Raw genomic sequence first — 21887 nt, 5'->3', positions numbered from 1 at the left:
TCCACTTGATCATCATAACAACCTATGAGGTGGACAAGGAAGGTACTATTAGCTTTACGTATTTTAATGGATCAAAACCCAGAGGACCTGGGATTTCATCTTTTAATTCTTCCTTGAGTAAAGAGAAGTAGGCCACAGAAAGAGGTGGTCATAATGTTTCCAAATTGGAACAGTTAGTTAGAGAAGACTATTTAATAAGAGACCTATGCATAAGGTATGGTAAGTTAGGATGCTCAGCGCAGACTGTATGACTGAAGGGAGAGGCTGGAAGTGGTGACTCAGGGTGACTTCGGAGGAAAAGGAAGAGGCTGTCAGCACTGAAACACATTTGGAAAGGTGAAATCAAAAATAAATACATGGACACACAAATACAACCTATACTTTCCAAGCACCTGGCCAGACAGAGAATAGCAAAATCATGACCTCTCTCCCCTTAAATAAATATATATGCCTCAGCCTGCAATTGTTGCCCTTTTATGGACTTTCCAACTTTTCTTCTGCTTTCAAAAACTGCTCTTTTGACCTGCCGAACACTGGGATGTTGGAAGAACATACATACTGGCCACTGAAACGTCATTCCTTTATGCAATCACCACACTTGAGTGAAGAAATACCTAAGATGATTTGGTTTAGGGGTAATAAAGAAGAATTAGTTCAAAAAAGGTCTTTTAAAAATCAAAAACCAAAACAAAACAAGAAACCCTAGTCATTTTTTTTTTACTCATGAACTGAGTCTATCTTACATAGCCCAGTAAGCAGGGCTGAAGTAAGTAGTACTCTTCTTCCTAGGTTGAAAGCTTTTTCCTCTCTCACCTTCACCACTGCATCCCCAGCCCACGGCAAAGTGCCTGACTCCTAATTGGGACTCCAGTAATATTGCTGGAATACACTGTTGAATTAATGTGAACAAAAATGCACATTACATAGGTGGAACCTTAAAAAAATGCATGCACCTGTTCTATGACAACCACAAACAAAATAAGTGAGCTTATCCCCACACTGAAATGCAATCCAGTTACACAAGTGAGGTGAATAATCTGGAATGTGTTAAGCGTAATAGCGGTAGGGATTAATGCTGGGGCCCATATCACATGTCCATGCTTACTGAGGATGACCCCGGTAAGATTTTCCATAATCACACATCACACAGAAGCCTAAATCAAATCTCCCCAAATTGAATAGAACTGAGCCCTGTTTGATTGAAAATGTACTGGGCATGGACCACCAAATTACTGTATTCACTGTTTCTAGTTCAAAACATTTTAGAGCTGCCAAGAACACCATAAAAATAATAAAACTTTACAGTTTATAGCACTTTCTAAAACATTTTTATACTTAATTCATTAAACACATTATAGCAGTGGTTCGCAACCAAGAGTGATTTACTCCCCTCATAGGATATTTGGCAATGTCTGGAGACATTAGGGTTGTCACAACTGGGGGAGGGGGATGGTGGCATGCTACTGGCATCTAGTGGGTAGAGGCCAGGGATGCTGCTACACACCCTACAATACACAGGACAGCCCCCACCACAAAGAGTTATTCACCCAAAAGATAAACAGGGCCAAGCTGAGAATGCATCAGAATAATGACTACCTGCAAGACATGTATCATGCTGAATGCTGAGGAAGTGAAGATGAATAAGAGATGGGCAGTCCATCAAGTGACAAGAACTGGGACACAGCACCAATAACAGGCTGTGATAAGCCCTGCGACAAGGGTGTGTACAAGAGGCTACCAAGAGCAAAAGAAGCGACTGCTTCAACCCGGAGGCCAGGGTACTTCGCCAGCAGTGACTTTCCAGGTGGAATCTGAAAGATGACTTCATCAAGCAGAGGACAGCACCACATGCTAACCAGGAGAAATCACATATGCAAAAGCAAGCGTCAAACTGAAGGACTCTGGAACTACCAAAGCCTGAGATTAACATGGTGCAGCTCCCCAGAAGGCCAATCTCACGTGGACAGAAGGAGAATTTAACAGAGAAAAGGATTTTTAGGACTTTTAAAATATCAAAGACACAGGTACATGGAGTAGAATATAAATTTTGCATCATTTTTAAAAATAGCACAAAAAGTTGCTGCTAGACTTGTAATGCTAAGGGTACTAGTTAGGTTGCTCCAGCCCTCAGGAATATTTTGTTGACATTTGAGCAATGGCAAATGTTCCAAAATGATTAATTCCACGTGTTTGGAGCACAAAGAGGATGCAGGTAAAAGGAGGAAGGTGGCAGCTCTGATGAGAAATCAGCTGGACAGGGCCACTGTAACAATTCTTATAGGCTATGTCACACAGTCTGCACCTCCTTCAGGCTGGGCACAAGCAGTCACTGTAGGCTCAGAGACAAGGAAATGGCAAGATCTCAGTGTTGGAAAAGCAGGAGACAGGAGAAAGGTTACAAGGCAGTTAAGTCTAAACAGGGCAATGGCACGAAGGAGGAAGATTTCAGATATGAAGGCTCTCGGCTCCTGATCTGGGTTCTTTCCTCTCATGTCATCTCTCTAGTCACATTTTACAGTTACAGCTAAACCTGATAATCACTCTGGATCAGCTGTGACCAAATTTCCATTGGCTGTAAGAGCCCTGCATAAAATTCTGAATTGTTGATATTAAGTTAGGTGCTTGTCCACTTCCAAGCAAAGCCCATTTTGACTTCCACGTAAATCCAAGAGACAAAGAATTCTGACTAACCGTGAAATTCAGGACAAATGACTGAATTTTTTTCCATAAACTGTTCCTTATCAATCCTTGTATATGATCAGAATTAACTTAAAATTCTTATTTCTATAACTTCATAAGCCATCACACTGAAATAAATAAATAAATCAAAGTCCTAGCAACAAGTGTTAGCACCTACATACCTACACATACATACTGAAATGGCCAAGAGCAGGAACATAACTGGTGGTCAAGAAATACGAATGTTCCTTTCTATACAGCTACTACTACTCAGGTGCATGCCTTCTTGAGTATTTGGAAGCAAAAATATTTGCAGCATGCTTTATCTCAGAGGATTTAAAGTCCAAAACATGCTCCACGACACACACACAAAAAATACTCAGTTCACACCAACAACACTGTATCTCGATAATAATAGCTGATACTATTAATGGAGCACCATTGTATGCCAGGCACCAGGCCAAGAATTTATATGATTTATCGCATTTACTCCTCATTATAGGACTTACAACTATTAGTCTCCTGGTTTTACTTACAAAGAAAGGCCTATAAACCAGGACACGAATCCAGATCTAACTGATTTCAGAATGCATGCTCTTAACCACCAGGCTTCCTGCTTCCCCCAAAGACTCTATTATCCGAGAACGCAGCTCAGGGCACATCAAGTTTCTATGGTTCTTGTCACCTTCCCTTGAACTTGACAGACATGTAATTAGTCCATTGTCTTAAATCAAGTGTAGTAACTCACACAGGAAATGGATTTCCATTCATAGCTTTAAACAATGTCAACCTGAGTTCATGTCATAGCAGTCCTAAGCCACTAACCCTAGCCACCAAAATATTACCTCATCATTAGAGAAAGATCCATCATATGGAAAAGGCAGCCCTTTCCTACTCTGTTCCTTCCTTTATTCTATCTCTTATTTTTGTGGCTTATTTTAGTTTCTCATCAGTTCACTAAAAATGGAGTATCACTTCTTCTCATGATGCATTTTCACATGGCAAATCCACTGCAAAATTTATACAAATGTATATGATATAAAGATCATCGCTCTTTGCTAGCCAGGGAAAACAGTCAAATAAGTAAAAATTAGTTAAGATGGGTCTGACATGGTTGATTCACTCTATTAACTAAATAAAGGAAGATTCCAGAGCCCGAGGCTTTGCAGGGGTGAAATGGATTAGGATCGCAACTTCCCACTTAGCCTACTGAGTATGCTTGGGAAGGTAAAGCACTTCTCTGAGTCTTGATTTCTTGATCTATAAAATGGGAGACACTGCTACCCACCTCCTAGGATACACATGAGAAGTTAAAGACTGTAAGTGTGAAATGTTTTAATACACACCCATCACATCAAAGCTCTCAAAAAGTGGTAACTTCTACTTGAGGACAAGAAGCGCCACAACCTCTGCGCATCTTCCACCTGCAGTGTACAGTGACTATGCTAATAGAAGACAGCTGTCTGAGCAGGAGTGCCCCCTCCCACCACGTAGTCCACTGGCGGCCCTCTAGGTTTCCCAGAACTCCACCTGGATATACTGACCTGGGAGAGAGGGCATTCTTTGGCTAATGTGCTCTGGTTCATCTCTTTGAGCAGTTCCTTTAAGGCATTGCGGACTGTGGCGTGGTTCCACTGCTCCGCAGGCAAGTCTTCCAACTTCGAACAACTGGGAAACAGAGCAAGAATGAATGGCAAACCTTAACAAAGGACCCTGGCTGCAGAGGGTCCTTGACAGATTGTGACAGTCACTCCTGGGTCCTCTACCAGTGGGGGAAAACTGCTCAAGATCAGCATCCAGCATGGGCCCTGAAAGAGGGAAGGGGAGCAAGACTGCTTCTCTAGGACTTGGACAGAGCCGTATGCAGTGTCTTTGTTTTCATACTGGCCTGAGAAAAATAGTCACTTTAGATATGAGGAATTATTAATATTTTAAAGTATGGTTTTTCCAGTTTGTTGGTGAAAACAGCATGGCAATGTGATTATAAACTTCCACAATACAAGTTTAATTATTGGACACCCCTAAGGTTAAATGCAGACAAATGTTCCATCGAATTCGAGGCTGTGAAGAAGGTCCACTCTTCACTCTCCCGGAACAATTCAGAGATGTTGTTTCCCTGACCAAAAATAACTTTTAAGAGAGAACATTAAAGCATTCCTAGACAAGGATGGGAATGTTTGGTCTCTATTAACATACAAATTCTCCAAAATGAGCAAATTCACTAAAGGACAACATTTCTTAAATCATTATTTACAGGCACTTTACAAGAAGACTCTGCAGAGAACTGATGCTTTAGAGGAAAAAAAAAAAATAATTTCCAGAACCTCTGCAGGCCACAGAGTATGCTTCTCTTAAGGCAGTCACCACAAAGGGAAGAAAAAGATGCCCAGTGCCAGCACCTTCCTGGTAAGCCTGCTCCACAGAAACAGAACTCAGCCTTCAAAACACAAACCTGAAAACAGTAGAAGTGTTTATTCTTCAAATAGTATGTGCTAAGCATTTAAACAGAGAACCCATTAAATTAGGGGCTGTGGAAAGTTCCCCTCTAAGGGCCACAGATTTTTAATGATTTATCAAGCTTCCCTTAGGTTACCACTTCACTGCTTCTGAAAACAAAACATAAAACAGTTGGAATGTGGACTATAAAGATGCCTGGTGAAGTGTCCCTCCTTCCCTCCTCTCTCTCCCTTTTTTGTTTTGCATTTCATCCAGTGTGTAGAAATTAACAAAGACAGGCCATGCTAGTCTCAGCAGCGACTCTCTGACCCACGAGCAGCTCCATGAGTAAGGAAGGGCAGATGTTCAGAGACACGCACCTTTGTAATTGGATTTTCAACGTCACAACATGATAGACATCCTGCAGCATGTCGGCCACTGTTGCGTCGGGTGCATCTGTCACATAGCTGAGGGGGAGAGGGTTCCACCTCCCCAGCTTGATTATTCCTGCAAAGAGAAGAAAAACACAGTAAACACATTTCTGCTATTTATTAAACCTTCTCATTGTTTGCTCAGTGTTAAGAAGGTCATTCCATAGTCAACATTCAAGGCCCACTCAGAGATATTTTACAACCCAGTGCAATAACCTATTTCTTTCTGGCTGACAGCTGAGTTAACTATACAGGAAGATGGGAATGAAAGGATGAGGTTTAATCACGGACAATCAGTTCTTTTATGTTTTCCTGTTTCTTAAATTACTTAGAAAACCATACGGATACTTCCTTCCCCCAAAGTCTTGTTTCACATTCTAACTTAAGACTGATGCTAAATATACCGGACTGCTGATTTCACAGACAAAAAAAAAAAAAAAAAAAAAAAGCAAGCCTAAGTAAATAGAAGATTTGGTTTTGAATTGTACAAGAAAATTCCTGTGTGTGGGCTCAGCACACACACAGTCACATCCTGATGTGGTGTGATCCCCAGTGCAAACAGCATTTGGAGCTGATGAAGCAGTTCGAGTTCACTTCCAGATTAGTGTTTCACCAGGCAAAGGGGTTATTTCCAACAGCACAATGATTGACCACAGGTCAGAAATAGCAGAGATGCCTTTAATTTCCCTTTTTTTAAAAAAAAAAAAATTTATTCCTCTGCTCTTTTTAGAATGACAATGGTACCATTTCCCTGTGGGTTTCCTGCTGCATATGGTAAAAATGCATGACAATGGAGAGACAATAAAGATCCTGGTCAAACTTAAGCTATATAAAGCAGTGATTTTAGGAGTACCCGTGTGACAACAAGATTCATGGGACAGTTTCAGCAACACGTGATAATGCTAACCTATTGATAAATGGACCCATCTTATCTGGTGCAGAGGGCACATATAAGGTTGATGAAGAAAATTCCATTTGAAAACACAGTGTAACAAAAATTTTATTTGTATGCTATGAAAAATCCAATGGTCCCCAAGATGTCAGAAATTGTCGCAGATCAGAAACAGCTGTTTTAGTGAAAGAAAAGGAACAGATTTTTTTTTTTTTTTTTTTTTTTGCAATACAGGTGAGTCCAACTACACTGTTCTTTCAAAATATTTTTTATCATCAAAGAGAGAGAACACCTGTATACCCAAGTGAACTTTTAAAAGCTTCACAAAACAATGCTTTACAGCTATGGAGTAAAATTCCAATAATAGGAAGTGAACTTTCTGGTCAGGGCACGTCCTGTCCAAGATGAAATAAATGAATGCGCAATGCTTGACATAATGCTTGAAAACAGGGAATAAACAGAACAAAAATATTAAAATGATGCACTGTTTCAGTATTAAGATTTAACAATCTGGTGCTGAATATGCTGCAGTATAAATAGTGCCTGGACTCAGATCCAATAAAGTAACACAGCTCTCATTCATAGTACCGTATGTCTCCAGTTCTGGCTCCTTAAGTCACATTTCACTTGCCAAGAAAAGCTGTTTTCTTGTGGGGATAGTTTTCCTAACATTCTCTCTCATGACAATGAAAAGTGCACAGCAACGCAACATAAAGTAGTCGTGAAATGAACATCCAGGGCCCACTGGACAGCCGCTCATGAGAGGCTGGGTCTGCTTCCTTGCTCCTTTTACTCCTCCTGACATTTGAAGATACTAAAAAAGATAACATATAACATGTCTAACATATTTCCTTTTTTAAAAAAGCACTATATAATTTTAAATTCCTTAAAAAAAATCATTATCATGATAGTCCATAAGTCGAGGCTAAACTGACCATATTCTAAAGACATGGTATTTCATTTTAAGAAATTGGAAGAAGGAAAAGATGAAGTCAGCAACTGTACCCTATGCCAGATGAGTAGAAGCAGCTGATGTTGTGGGTCATTTTGGTGACTAAGAATACAAAGGTAATATGAAGCACAGGACGCCTCCCGCAAACTGCCACGCACAACTCTAGCGAGGGTACTTGCACACTGCTCTATGTCACTGCTTCTTCCTCTTTACTGGTGAATAGTGTTCCACAGGACGGATATACCACAGTGCAATCAGGCACAATGGAATACCTCTGTATGATTTCATGTATATAAAATGCAAAAACAAGCAAGACTACAGGACCAATCTGTGAGGACTGAAGTCAGAAAGAGGTCACCTCTGGACAGCAGGGGCAACTGGCTGGAAAGAAACATAAAGGGATTTTCTTGGTTTGGCTGGTGATTGCATGGGTATAAAAACTGTCAAGTTCATCAGCTGCAACACATACTCTGCATACACCGTACCGCATGTATACTGTAGCTCAGTACAACAAGAGGATTGGGGGAGGGATCTCTGCAGAAAATGATAGACAAATCACTCTACTGGAAATAGTAATACTCCATTTAGGTAAATTCTCCACCTTGATGAGCTGGAAGGGGACTTGTCTGGGCTGGAATGAGGCACACACAGGTGTCTTCACAACACTTAATACCTCCACAGAGAGCAGCTGCTACAGGTTGGTTTCTACATTTTGGAAGAGAGCTATTGACACATGCTATTTTCAGGCGATGGGAAGTGGCATGTGCTTTTTCTTTTTCACACCATATTGTATAACCTGGTCCTAGAAGTCACTTTCTTTGCTCTACCATCTACCGGGGTTTGAGGTGCAAGATCTGCTAAGATAGCTATGTCTAGAAGCTGCTCTCCTCTAGCCAGGCAGCAGGGACTTGTAGTAACTCTTATTAATAATAAGCTCTTCCTTGAAACAAAGTCTTTGTCTGATGTATGAACCGTCTTTTGAAATACATCCCTTGAGGACGCTTGGGTACCTTAGCAGTTGAGCGTCTGCCTCGGGCTCAGGGCATGATCCCAGGATCTGAAATGGAGTCCCACATCGGGCCTCCTGCATGGAGCCTGCTTCTCTCTCTGCCTTGTCTCTGCCTCTCTCTCTGTCTCTCATGAATAAATAAATAAAATCTTTAAAAAAAATTAAATACATCCCTTAGATACAGTCTTCCTTCTCTAGTATAAAATAGACAAAGATATTACTTGGGTTAGAAGTCAAATGTTAATTGAGGAAACCAAACTGGGAAGCAGTATAACACAGTGACTAAGAACGCAGGCTTCCAAGTGAAATGGCCTCTGTTCACACCCTGGCCCCTCCCCATACTATGTAATCCCAGAAAGTTATTTAATTTCTCCATACCTCAATCCTCTCTCTATAAAATGGAATAAAAGCACTGACCTCATTGGAATATTGTGCAGATTAAATGTAAAGCCCTTAGTACAGAGCCTGAATATAATTAATCTCAACAATTAGCTGTTTACAGCAATTATTTAGACATTTTTAATGCTTCTTAAAAAAAAGATAGTCAACTTATGACTCAAGGTTGTTTTTTATGACTTTATTATCTTTCCATCTTTAATTGGGTCATGTGCCTGTTCAAGGCCCTCATTATTTTAAATCAAAAAGGAGGATTGCATATCAGTGATGCCCCTCCCTCTTCTCCCACTGCCCCACTGCCTCTTTCCCATTCATCTTTTCCATCCTTGTCCCTCCGTGCCTTCTTTCCCTTCACCTAGAAATAGGTTCAGAGTTCCCTTACTTTTAAAAGTAACAAAAACATGACAACAGGCTCCTTCTTTTCAGTCTCATTTTTTTGTACCACCAGATGTCCCAGAAGTGCATGTCCAACTCTTCATGGTACCTTCACTGCCTAGCTATCTATTTTCATCGCTTTCCAAGAGGAAATGGAGGCTCAGAAGGGTTGCCTTGAGTGGTATGACCAAGGCAATAACTAAACCCAGATTTGATCTAAATACCACACTGTCACTCTTCTTAGCATTCTGTAAGTCACAGTGGTTCGAGTGCAAAACACAGAAGAATAGAAACAAGTTTGGTTCCAACTTTGGAACGCCCTAAAATGCCCAACTCAGAAGCACACCCCGGTCAGGGGCGAGGCCTGGAGTCAGAGTGCATGCAGCCTCCTCTGCTTGTCAGCTGTGAGACTTTGGGAGAGAAGGCTAGTGTTATCTCTCCAAGTCTTTGTTTCTGTTATCAGTAAAATGGGGATAAAAACAATGCCTACCCTTGAGAGGTGTCACAAGGCTTTAAATGAGAATGAGAATTCAGCACTGGGACTGACCCACAATGAATGCTCGGTAAACATCAGGGGAGAAGTAGATCCCTGGGAGTTTTTTAGTGTAGATGTAACACCACCAAAGCCAAGTGATAGGAAGATTAATCTATAGTGAATGCAGGTGGATTAAAAGAAGGCGGTATTCTAAGGAGGTAGGGGGAGCAGGGTAAAGAGCTGAAAAATTCAGACAGGTGTGTCTAAATATAACCATGAACAGCCCCTTCCTCGCTCCCTCCACTTAGGGATACAGACTCTACCAACTGTTACAGAAGAGGCTATGGGCCTGCTGGGGATATCTGGCTTGATGTGCTAGAGAAGCCTCAATAAAAACAGCTGGTATACGAATAGAATTTTCAACCCTCACACTGTATGAGTAGGCTTTACAAATCTGAAAAGTGAAAAATCAATGATTACATTAAATGGGACTATATGCATGCACATACCCACACCTCAGGCCCAGCCAGGCACACAAAAAATGCCCAATAAATGGCAATTCCCATTTCTTCCCTAAATACACTTCACACTCTCACTGTGAAGTACTGATTTGTATCATTCATTTCTAGAAACAGTACACATTCTTCAAATTCTCCCTGAAAATAATTCTAACCCTGATCATCCCAGCCTTTTGTCTAAGTAGCCATCTAGTAAATATTCCTGGTCAGTCTGTGTATCTCATAAAGAACCTACTTTATCACAACACCTTTGATACTACTTTACAGTTTGTGAAGTGTTTTTTGTTTTTTTGTTTTTTCTTGTTCCAAAGCATTAGTTCATCCTCATGAGGACAGCAAGGGGTCAGTATTATACCTGGAAGTGAGCTGAAGAGCGACTTTTCAAACACATCAGTTGATGACAGCCAGGTCTAGGTCTGGGCTTCATCTGACAAGTTTTGCAGCTACTGGACCAAAAACCTTTCTTCTCAGCTCTGCTCATGTGCCAATGCTCAACCACACGATGGGCCTCCGGAGAGCCTGGTCACAGCTTGTCTACAGTCACACGTCAGATAGGGTCTTGATATTTAATGTTAAACAACAGAATATATGAGACCAATGAGCAAACGGGTGACAAGCCCAAAAGACTGAGACTTCTCTAGAAAAAACAATCTCCCACAACAGTGCCATTTCGGACATCAACATTTCCTAAACTGTCTTTCTTATTCCCAAGGAATTTATTATCTTGCAAACATTTACAAAATACCTGCTGCTGAGGACTGCTACAGATGCAGTGTCAAGCTCTTTGAGTCACAAATTATGGGACTTTATTTGGGGCTTTAAATTCATAAAAATGTTAATGTGACTGAATCAAGCACAATATAAATACTGTTCATAATATCCAGACAAATCTGTTCGCTTCAATACAAAGGACCTATATGCACTCTTTGTATAATGCCTTCAGACCAAGTAACAAAATGCAATTGTAGGTAAATCTCTCATTACTGACATAAAATTAGGTTGGGAATGGAGGCAATTTTTGTCTAAAATTAAAAAGTTGCAGTAATGGAAACCATTTCTCACTCTCTCAAACCAGTGCTCTATCAGAGTCAGAGTTGACACATCACAAAAAGAAATTTCAAAAAAGTGATCTCTGTTCATGTTTGTTATCAGTATGAAACCTATCTCAAAGAAATCAAATATTCTTCTCGGTAGATACATCATCATTCATATCATTAGTATTATTTACCTCTAACTATATGAAAAGAAGAGAGGTGATAATACACAGTAGAACATATCAATATTTGATTGAAGTTCTTAGAAAGTCAGTCACTTCTGGGGATAAAATAAAATGTGGTGATAATACAATGTAATCTATACAATAGAAAGGTTGTATTAAGCACTAATCATCCATCCATTCAACAAAATTTTCTTCTGTTTCTCTAGCACAATGCACTAAGATGCAAAGATAACCCTTATACACACTATCCCTAGAATTATGGAGCTCACAAATGAGTAGAGAAGCTTATTACTACTATATACATAGCTAAGTGAAACTACTCTTAAAAGAAACCAAAGTGACAGCATTTACCCCCGTGCCTCAAAAATGAGAAACATTTACTTTGTAAAGGCCTGCAACAGATTGCCTGGAAGTACATGAGAATAATTCTCACGGTTTCCTGTGGCATATACATATATGCTGATAAAATCAGTACATATTGGGTGTATTGCAGAATAAAGCCCACAAATCAATCTGAGAGACAGATAAAGGAAGCTAGCAAGATATCAGCAGTACTCTTATAATACAGCTCAATAAATATTTTTTTTTATTCCAGGTGCATCTTAACATTAATTTTCAAAGCAAAGTGAAAACTCAGCCGGGGGGAAAAAAAACACAAACAAAAGAGACAAAGGCTGGGGTCTATATACCTCCTAACTCCCTGCAAAAGATCGGAGCAAAGGAGTATCAATAAAAAAAAACTCCAACCTCAGAACTAAGCCTTGGGGCTTCTGGTTCACGGTATTATTTCCGCAATACAGCAACTGCTGATGGAGCCCCTTGTAAAAACGAGAGAACTCATGACGCTGATTGCATCAGTTTATCCTCCTCAGTGGCCGTGTCCCTATGGTATAGCATATAATTTTCTGTTGTTCAGCTATGCTTTGTTAAAGAAATTAAAAACTGTCTGTCCCATATAATAAGAACACAGAATTATTTATCCATAAATCAGTTCACATGAAACCACTACCCAGCAGTACATAATAACTCAGCCTGGGTTTCTAACCTGGCCATGACTGTGGTATATCATCAAATTGTAGCAGCATAAATGCATAAATTACAGTTATTATTGTTAAACCTGTGGTGGGAATGACTTCTCGATGAGGAAAGAGAAAAGAGGCAAAACAAACATGATTTCTAAAGTATACACATCGTCTTTAATGCATAGCTTACCCATACCCCAATAAAACTTAGCAGGACTCTTCTACACCTTCTGCTTTGATTTTTAAAGACTAGCTCTATTTCAAAAGTTTTGCATTGGGGCAAAAGTAAATGAAAAGTGAAACAGCATTCTAGCATTTTACATTATTCAGGTGCCATTATAACTTCCTCGAATTATTGAAACCTCAAAATGCACTTGTCTAGGAACCTACAATACACTTAATCCTGTGTTTGTAACAATACAAAAGAAATCAACAGACAAAAATAAATAATTCAATGATTCAGAATAAATGTTGAAGCCATACTGTTATATAAATTTATCTAAAATCAGATAGATACATGACACACACACCAAATGCTCTGCCTGCAACAATTCAGGTATTTATGACAAACACATAATTTTTTTTTATTAAGAACATTAACTTTTATTCTTAAATAATATCTGTATCAGGAACATTATGAGCATTAAAAAAATAAAACATGGGGCACCTGGCTGGCTCAGTCGATAAAGCATGTAACTCTTGATCTCAGAGCTGTGTGTTTGAGCCTCATGTTGGGAGTATAGTTTACTTTTAAGAAAACCTGAAATATGAATTTCAGAGCACTTTCTGAATAAACTATGATGATACTGCTGTCTACTAATCTTTTCTGGAGCTGATCACCTCCTTGTGCTACAGAAACATTCTACTAAAAAACTATATGCAGTACCATTTCGTGCCTTGTAATTCTATACATGGTTTTTACATTTTGCAGCATAAAGATTTTGTCTCATGTAATAGACGCTGCTTCACATTTGGGAAACGTTATGTTATAACCCTGACTTTTATTAGATTATTTAATATAAGCACTAAGTAACTAGACTAAATTAATAAAGACTCTATTAAAAAAAAAAAAGCAGAAAGAGAGAGAGAACAAAATTATTCCACAAATTAAATAAAACTTTCTGAAGTTGGTATTTTAAAAACCTTTATTTAATTTTCAAAATTCCAATTCTTCTGAAAAACAGCCAAAATATTGGTCAGGATATGAAAAAAATATGGCTGGCATTTAGTTTTTTGTTTCATAAGAGTGCCATTCAAAACTATTACATGGGGAAAGAGGACAAATGAGAAAGAAAACTGTTATGAGAAATTATTTGGGATCAGTTCTAAGCTTCTGACACTGGTTAAAAATTATTTCATCTGGTATATATTTTCTTATTATTGTTCTCAGTTTAATCACTATCTAAAAGAGTTTCAAATTAAAGGATTAATTTTGGCAGGTAACACATACTTCTCTTTTTTTCCTCCTTTCTAGTCACAAATATATTTGCATAAAGAGATTTCCCTCTAGCATTTGTCCCCTTAAAATATCTTCAATAATCAAAGACACAAGGGAAAAAGTATACTTTTTTAAACACACTTTGCTACATTCTAGCAGATGCTATTCATAACTTATGTTTAGCCAGTGTTTCTGCATCCTCTGGGGTAAGAAGTATCCACTGAAGATCTAAAAATACAGTTGCTGCACATATTTCCCATCCTAATTAATTACATGTATTCTTTTAGTCTGGAGCTCCAATGTTGCAGTGTTTTCCTGACGACCTAGCTTTCCAGGTACCTACTCCATCACTGGGCTCAAGACCCTCGGAAACCCTATCAACTGCATGCTCCCAATTATATATTCCAGAATTGTCCCTCAGGCATATTCTGTTTCCTATAATTTAAGGTTACATAATATCTGATCCTAAGGGCAATATTATGATGGCATGTTGATTATCAAAGAAAATGTTGCCATATAATATGCAGACAAAAAGTATAGTCATTTATGTTGTACATTTTTATTCATGTGCCAACTAATCTGATTTCATAGTAATTTGTTAAGAAACTGCAAGACATGGAAGCAAATATGGCTGTAACTATTACAAAATGGCAACTGCTTTTGGTTTGGAGGCATTTTGTTTTGTTTCTGTTTCTTTTGTTTTGTTTTGTTTGGGGTTCCTTTAAGAATATTTTAATAATTTTTGCTTTCAACACATCTTTATACAGACTTTACCACTATATCTAATAATGTACATGGTTAACAGGTTTCAGAGAGCTCCCATTCAAAAGAGTTCTGAAAATTCCTTATTTCCTTTTTTTGGGGGGGAAATGCACTATCTCAAAACAGCAAACCACATTTTAAATATGGCACTATCATTTTAATGGCTCTGCTACAGAAGCCAAGTGTCTAACACATAGGTGCTTGCTCATTAGGCAAATGTTTTTTGAAGTGAAACAATGGTAGATCTGTAGCCACAATATACATGGTGATGAATAATGACAACAGTCTCTCTGGGCCCCCTAAGATACTCAGCCATGTTAGAAAAATGCCATAAGAATCATTGGTGATAGACACCTATCAATCATTCCTGATGAGATGTATAGTTATCCCATGGTAGCTAGGCCAAACAGCTGGAGATGATCTGGTAGATAGATGAAGGTCAGGAATGGGTTATTCCCCCCTCCCCCGCCCCATTCCAGGGCTTTGCAGTTTAGTGACAACTGTGCTGTTGAGAGTGGTCAGATGAAGTGAATGGGTTCCAAGTTCAGCCCTAGAGGAGTCATGGGCCCCACCCTGACTTCTGGAACATAAAGCTCCAGGGATAGATTCCAGGAGATGCTGAGGATGAACCAAATTTGAGAAGCACTGCCCAAGATGTCCAGTAAAAAATGACATCTACCTGAAGTAGGGATAAAACCAATTCTCTGACTTTTAAGAAAAGCGCAAAACACCACAATATTCCCAGATTTCTTTTTTCCAATTCACTACCAAATGTTTTCATATTTTTCGAGTAAAGTTAAGAAAAATGAGAAAGTTACGGCATGTGAGAAGAAAAATGGGGTCAGGAGTGCATTGTAACTATTCCTTTTTAATTTTGCAGGATTTGGCATAGACTGAATAGGTAAAAGCAGAAAAAACTGGTTCCCCATATATGCATGAAATCCAAATCTCTTTACTTTGACTATATACTACCAGAAAGCAAGGGCCATGTCATTAACTGTTTTCTACAACTCTAGCTACAGCCCCATATGCATAAGAAGAACTAAACTACAGTGTGTATATGACAGTCATGTAACAAGAAAACCACACTGTCTGGAAGACCAGTAGACTGAGAATCAGGATATCCAGGGTTGGTCTTAGATCCACCCCCTGTCAGCTGTAGCTCTGCACCTATGGGCAACCCATTTAACTTCTCTGGGCCCTTTTATTCTCTTCCATAAAATGGGGATTTAAAAGCAAAAACGGAATTAAAACACCACCACAAATAACAAAAAATTCCCCTGCTTGACTCACAAAATGATAACTATAATAAAACATGAGCTAAACACTGAGAATTATAAAGCACTGTATGAACACATGCTGGTATTCATGAATTGTTAGTTAACATAAAAGAGGTAAGCTTTGCATTTTTTTAGAATGCTTTTAAGGGAAAGTTTCCGTTATTTAAACAAAAACATGAATCTTCTAAAATGTCACTGGCTAACATGGCAAGTCATCTGACGTAATCAAAAGAATCTGGGGCAAGTACTTAATCTCTCTGATCCTCCATTTTACCATCTTTAGGAAAGACTGCAATCTGGGAGGTGTTTAGGAACTGCATCTTACCACCTGCCTACTACTGCAAAGCATACCAGAGATGGATGGATGTATAGATGAAATAGATGAAAGGTAGTTGGGTGGGTAGGTAGGTAGGTAGGAAGCAAGGAAGACAGATGGAGGAGGGAAGGAAGAAGGGAAGGAGAATGACCCACTCTGCCATAACCCACGGACAGCACTATCTTACTTTGCAGACTCACCTGATGTTCCCTACCAATACTGTCCCCAGCATCCTGCTAACCCCCAACAAGAAGACAATGGAGCTCCTCCACTCTTAGCACCTTGGATGTTCAGGAAGACCAGCACAAAAGATATTCTAGACAGCTGCTGAAGGTACAAAGAAAGGCCTGAGGGGCTAAAATCCTCAAATCAAACTTTCTCATGGAATTCAAGCCACCCCAGGGACTTATTGACGATATTCCCCCTTATAGCTCTGACGTTCTAAATCAAAGCACTACCCAAATACTTTGGGGCCCAGTTATGGTGACTTTGATAACTGTCATTTTAACCACACAATAAGCCTTCAAAACTGTGAAAATAAACTCAACATTGAATTGGTGTGTTGATTTTTCTTTCATTAAAATTCTACTTTTCTATTAAAAAAATGGCAAGCACCCAGCTTTTTGTGTCTCAGGGAGGGCTCATTTTTAAACTTTCAAAGTATAGTAAACAACTTCTAAATTCAGGATAACTGAAGGTCTGCCAGTTGGTGAACAAAACAACAATGGCTTTCATATCAACCAAAAAAGGGAACGTGGCTCAATCAGGATTTTTTCAAACTGAATATCATTTTGCCAAATGTACTTCTTACTAAAATAACAAAGCTACTGCCTAAAGACTATTAATGAACTACTACTTGAATAAATATAATTATGTTCATTACTTCTTTACGTTAAAATTATTAAGAGTAACCTTCCCAGGGATTCTTTTATGTTAATGAAAAACAATAACACAATTGTTAGCACAAGATACTCTCAGATGAATGTTACACTTCCATAGCACCAAAGAGAAGAAATAAATTGTTTATATGCCTAGACAAATAAGTAATTTTCTCTCCTTAAATATACATTTGTACAGATCTCCCTCAATTTACAGTGCGGTGATGTCTTGATGAATGAATGTATCCTAAGTTGAAAATACCTTAAGTTGAAAATGCATCTAAAACCCCTACCCTACCAAACGTCATAGCTTAACCTAGCCTACCAGAAATACACTCAGAACGCTTAGTTAGCCTGCAGTTGGGCAAAATTACCTAACGCAAAACCTATTTTATAATAATATTGAATGTCCATGCAATTTATTGAACATTGTACTGAAAGTGAAAAACAGACTGGCTATCTGGGTAAGGAACAATTGTAAATGTGATGGTTGCTGACCCTGGTGATCGTGGGGCAGCTTGTAGTTCGATAGGGTGTTATTATATTCACTTTATAACTAGCCATCAAAAAATTGGATGTTTCTTTTATGCTTATCGTGGGATTGCTATGTCACTACACTAGAAGAAAGTAACTAACTAACCCAAGTTATCCAATTACATGATGAACCAAGTTATCACATTAAACTTAATTCACGGGATCCCTGGGTGGCTCAGTGGTTGAGCGTCTGCCTTTGGCTCAGGGCGTGATCCTGGGGTCCTGGGATCGAGTCCCGCATCAGGCTCCCTGCATGGAGAGCCTGCTTCTTCCTCTGCCTGTGTCTCTCATGAATAAATAAATAAAATCTTTAAAAATAAATAAATAAATAAAATAAACTTAATTCACACCGAAACAAATAAGTTATCAGCTTTTAAGTTCTGACATAACACTTCTCAGTATGATTCATAGTAAGTTAAACTTACTTAAGTCAAATGGTCACAGACATTTATTTATCAGTTTGTGGTTTTTATACATTTGGAAACATCTCCAAACCAGTTCAGTCATAATCAGTCAGGGACTATCTCATTCATCTGAATGCCCTAGTCTGATGACTGACACTTAGTAGAGGCTAAAAAAAAAATGCTTGCCTAATATTATCGAAACATGATTATGTTCTAAGAACTATGAATCCAATAATGATTGCAAATTTTCTCCCCAACCACATCTATATGACATATAGCTTTAGCATTTAATTTGTATTTTGTCGGGCAGCCCCGGTGGCGCAGCAGTTTGGCGTCGCCTGCAGCCTGGGGTGTGATCCTGGAGACCTGGGATCGAGTCCCAACGTCGGGCTCCCTGCATGGAGCCTGCTTCTCCCTCTCCCTCTGCCTGTGTCTCTGCCTCTCTCTGTGTGTCTATGAATAAATGAATAAAATCTTTTTAAAAAAATGTATTTTGTCAAGTAAAATAAAGAAATTAGAAGCAACAGCTTTGCTTCTTGCTACTGAATTACTTGATGACACAAAATATTGGATTGGGGTGGTACATGTAATAATGCTTATAATAAACCAGAATAAGACTCCTAAAAAGAAATCTTTTATTCATCCGTAAAGCAAGCCATGTCGAGCAAACCCACGTAAACAAGTTGTTATGGTACTGTATTTGGGGCACAGCGATTTCTTTCTCTGGCCTAGTCACAATGATGTAGACTATCTCAAACTGTTTAATGTTTCTTGCCCCTCTACTGGCAAGAAATAATTTGGGTTACAAAATGACTTCACATAAGTTATTAGCTATGTTAAATATCCAGCAATTTTCAGTATGAGCTTGATTTAGACAACTGACAAACAGAACTCTGTTTTCTCTAACTCTTTATGCACCCAAACCTGGAGATAAAGCCCCAATTTTTGTCTTCTTGAATTTCCAGCTCCTGCTTGGTTCATAGAACCTTTTATTCTTTTCTCACAAAATGCCGCTTTAGTATCAAAATATTTTCTCAAGATCTGCTCTAATAGAGTCATAAGACATGCTTGAGATTTCCATATTTGCTGTCTCTATTATCTTTTTGGAAGACAATTACTGTTTCACCCCAGGGCATTCAAAGTAACTGTTGCAATAATCCAAAAATTCAATTGCCCAGAGTGGGTATCCTTATGTAAACATTCATTCTGGACAATTTAAGGTATTTGCTTTTGCAAATGTAAGTCCTACAGATTCGTTTTACCAAAAAAAGACAATAACATTTTGCATCTGGAATGCTGAGAAAAATGACCTTTCAAAGTCACCACAGCACAAAGGGAAGACATAGTCTCGCCAGTCTCAGGAAAGCCCAAGGTCCTCGGGGAGAAGAAGCCAAGTGAGAGTGGAGAAAATCATAAATGCCAGGCTAGTTTGCTCCATCTACCCTGAGACACTGCCCAAGTGTAACCTGACCCATGGTTGTTAGTGAAAATATCACCTCTATTGTTAACTTACTCCCAGCAAACACATTTCTGTTTTAATGGAAAAGAAGATCTGGGTTCACACTCATCAGACCCAACGGAAGGCCATATTAGCAATTTGGCAGGTGCCTGAGGGCCATACCTAATCTGCATAAAATGAAGCAGATTGCAACCGCCCTCATCTTTTTTATTTTTAAACTGGTTTTTGAAGCCGAGCATACATAAAATCTCAGAGGGAGAGACAAGAAGATGGTAGTGCATACATTTTCCTTCATGCCTTGATTTTCATTCTTTTTGTACAAACCATGTTCCTGAATGGCTATTTACTGAAACCAAGATAACAAAATAAAAGGTGCTAGGAAAAGGAGTAGGCAGGGATCACAAATGCTGCAAAAAAAAAAGAAAGAGAAAGAAAGAAAAGAAAAGAAAAAAAAGAGTCTTATATCTTGTAATAGCTCTTCACAATCCTCCATAGTATAATTTTAAATCAGTTTGAATTTGAATTCAGTGTTCTTTTATTTTGTAAAGACATGCTAAATGGAAATGTGCTCTGAATTTGGGACACAAGCTAACAGAAATTCCAAGACTAATAATTATTTGTAAACCTATGATCTGTCTAATAGAGAAAAATGTTATATTAAGTATCACCATTATCATCTCAACACTGGTTTCTGGTGCTCATAGGATAATTTAAAGTGACAGTGCTCTTTATATCCTAGGAATTTATAATCAAAGTCATTCCCGTTCAAGACCGGGTGAATCTGAGAAATAACTTTCAGCAATAATGAATGGTGGATAATGCAAGCTACACAAAATCTGGAGAAGAAGAATACACGCACAAAGGTAAATGTAACAGACAATTTTTTTAAAATGGGGTTAATGTGGACATTGAAGTCTCAAAAGAGAGCCATGATAGAATTTGGTCTCTGTTGCATTAGAAAGACATATAGAAAGTGTTTAGCAGGATGCTAGGGAGCACAAGGATGTTACAAGAAAAAGGTTCCACCTCACTGAAGCCTATCTTTATCTTAAGTATTAAGGTCATTAAGGTCAAAAAAAGGGAATGCCAGGTGGTTTTAAGGGAGAAAGATAAGGGGATCTTGAAGTTGCTTCACAGGGAAATAAGAAGCCATTGTAGAACATTAAGAAATGATTGAGAGATATCAGTCTACCAGTATCAACAAAAGGCAGGTACTAGCTTTTCTTGAGCTACAGAATCTAGGTCATAGGAGAGACTACTGCATAACCTGGACCACAGAGGAACTGAACTACTGTGGCGCTGGATTGAAGAGAGGGTGTTTGCTGGCCACCGTGGAAGGAACCACACAATGTGAAGACAGGCGAGACAGACAGGCAGGGATGCTATCAAGTGAAAAATACTAGATTAGAATCAGAAGACCAAGTCACCTACCTCTCAGTTTCCTCCCTGGAAAATCAGCTCACAATGGTCTCCATCTTAAGGACTGCTAAAGGCATGAAATGAGGTAACAGGAATTCAGGTTCTCTGTAAATTCTAAACTGCTGGCCAAAAGTAAGCTGTCAGTGTTGTTGACATTATAAAGAGTCAACACAATGACCGAGTTTCAAATGACTGATTTTGGGTTTAGAATCTTAGAGTCAGGAGGACTTTATTTTCTGACAGTAAGAGTAAAATTCCTCAAGAGCTAAGTAAATGTTCTATAGCTTGAGTGGTGATGAACGGCCAATCTTTGAACTTTTAAAGACAAGGATATAGATAAGATTTAACCAAGTTAAAAAAAAATTCATATTTGACCAGGAAAGGACATATAATTATGGACTCTTAAGAATGGAGGTTATTTTGTCACTCCCTATATAGAAACAAAGGACAAAATTCCAGTGACTGCAAAGAATCCACATTTTTAAGTTCTTACTATAAGCTGGACACTTTCTCCTTATGTTAATTTTCACAAAAATCCTAAGATATAAATATGAGTGTTTCTGCTTTAGATTAGGCTAGATAACTTGCTTAAGGTCACAAAAATGTTATATGGCAGATACTAGAAGCCAGGTTCACTTGACTCCAAAGACTATATTCCCACCTTCCCACCCCTACATCATGGCACCTCTTATTTTTTGGAGAACTCCAATTAACCTCTGAGATCCAACTCGCACAATACCTCCAGCAGGAATAGCACTCTTCCTATCCATACCCCCCGACCAACTACTACCAAGAATTAATCTCACTGCAAATGTATTTATTCACGAAGCAAATAATGACAGTTCATGTGAAATCTCCTTTCCCCATTAAACTGCAGGCTACTCAATGGAGCTTCCTTTTAGTCATCCTTATAGCTCTAGCACTAAACTGAGCACCTGGCATAAAATAGGCATCCAATAAATATGTAATGAATGAGTCAACAGAATTTAAAGA

At 38.7% G+C, this 21887-nt stretch overlaps 1 protein-coding gene across 5 annotated transcripts in view; it reads right to left on the bottom strand.

Annotated features, from left to right (window-relative positions):
• Positions 1–21887, bottom strand: part of SATB2 (SATB homeobox 2) — a 288389-nt gene that overhangs the window by 102799 nt on the left and 163703 nt on the right. For all 5 annotated transcript variants that reach the window (XM_072813436.1, XM_072813439.1, XM_072813437.1 and 2 more), the window contains 2 exons: positions 5496–5622; positions 4224–4347 (listed from right to left, as the gene is read on the bottom strand). In XM_072813436.1, coding sequence (XP_072669537.1) covers positions 4224–4347; positions 5496–5622 — 251 coding nt within the window. The remainder of the gene's footprint in view (positions 1–4223; positions 4348–5495; positions 5623–21887) is intronic.

Source organism: Canis lupus, chromosome 36 (assembly GCF_048164855.1).
Source record: "Canis lupus baileyi chromosome 36, mCanLup2.hap1, whole genome shotgun sequence".
Taxonomy (NCBI): domain Eukaryota; kingdom Metazoa; phylum Chordata; class Mammalia; order Carnivora; family Canidae; genus Canis; species Canis lupus.
Note: the sequence above shows the minus strand (reverse complement) of the source record. Positions and strands in the feature narration are given on the sequence as shown.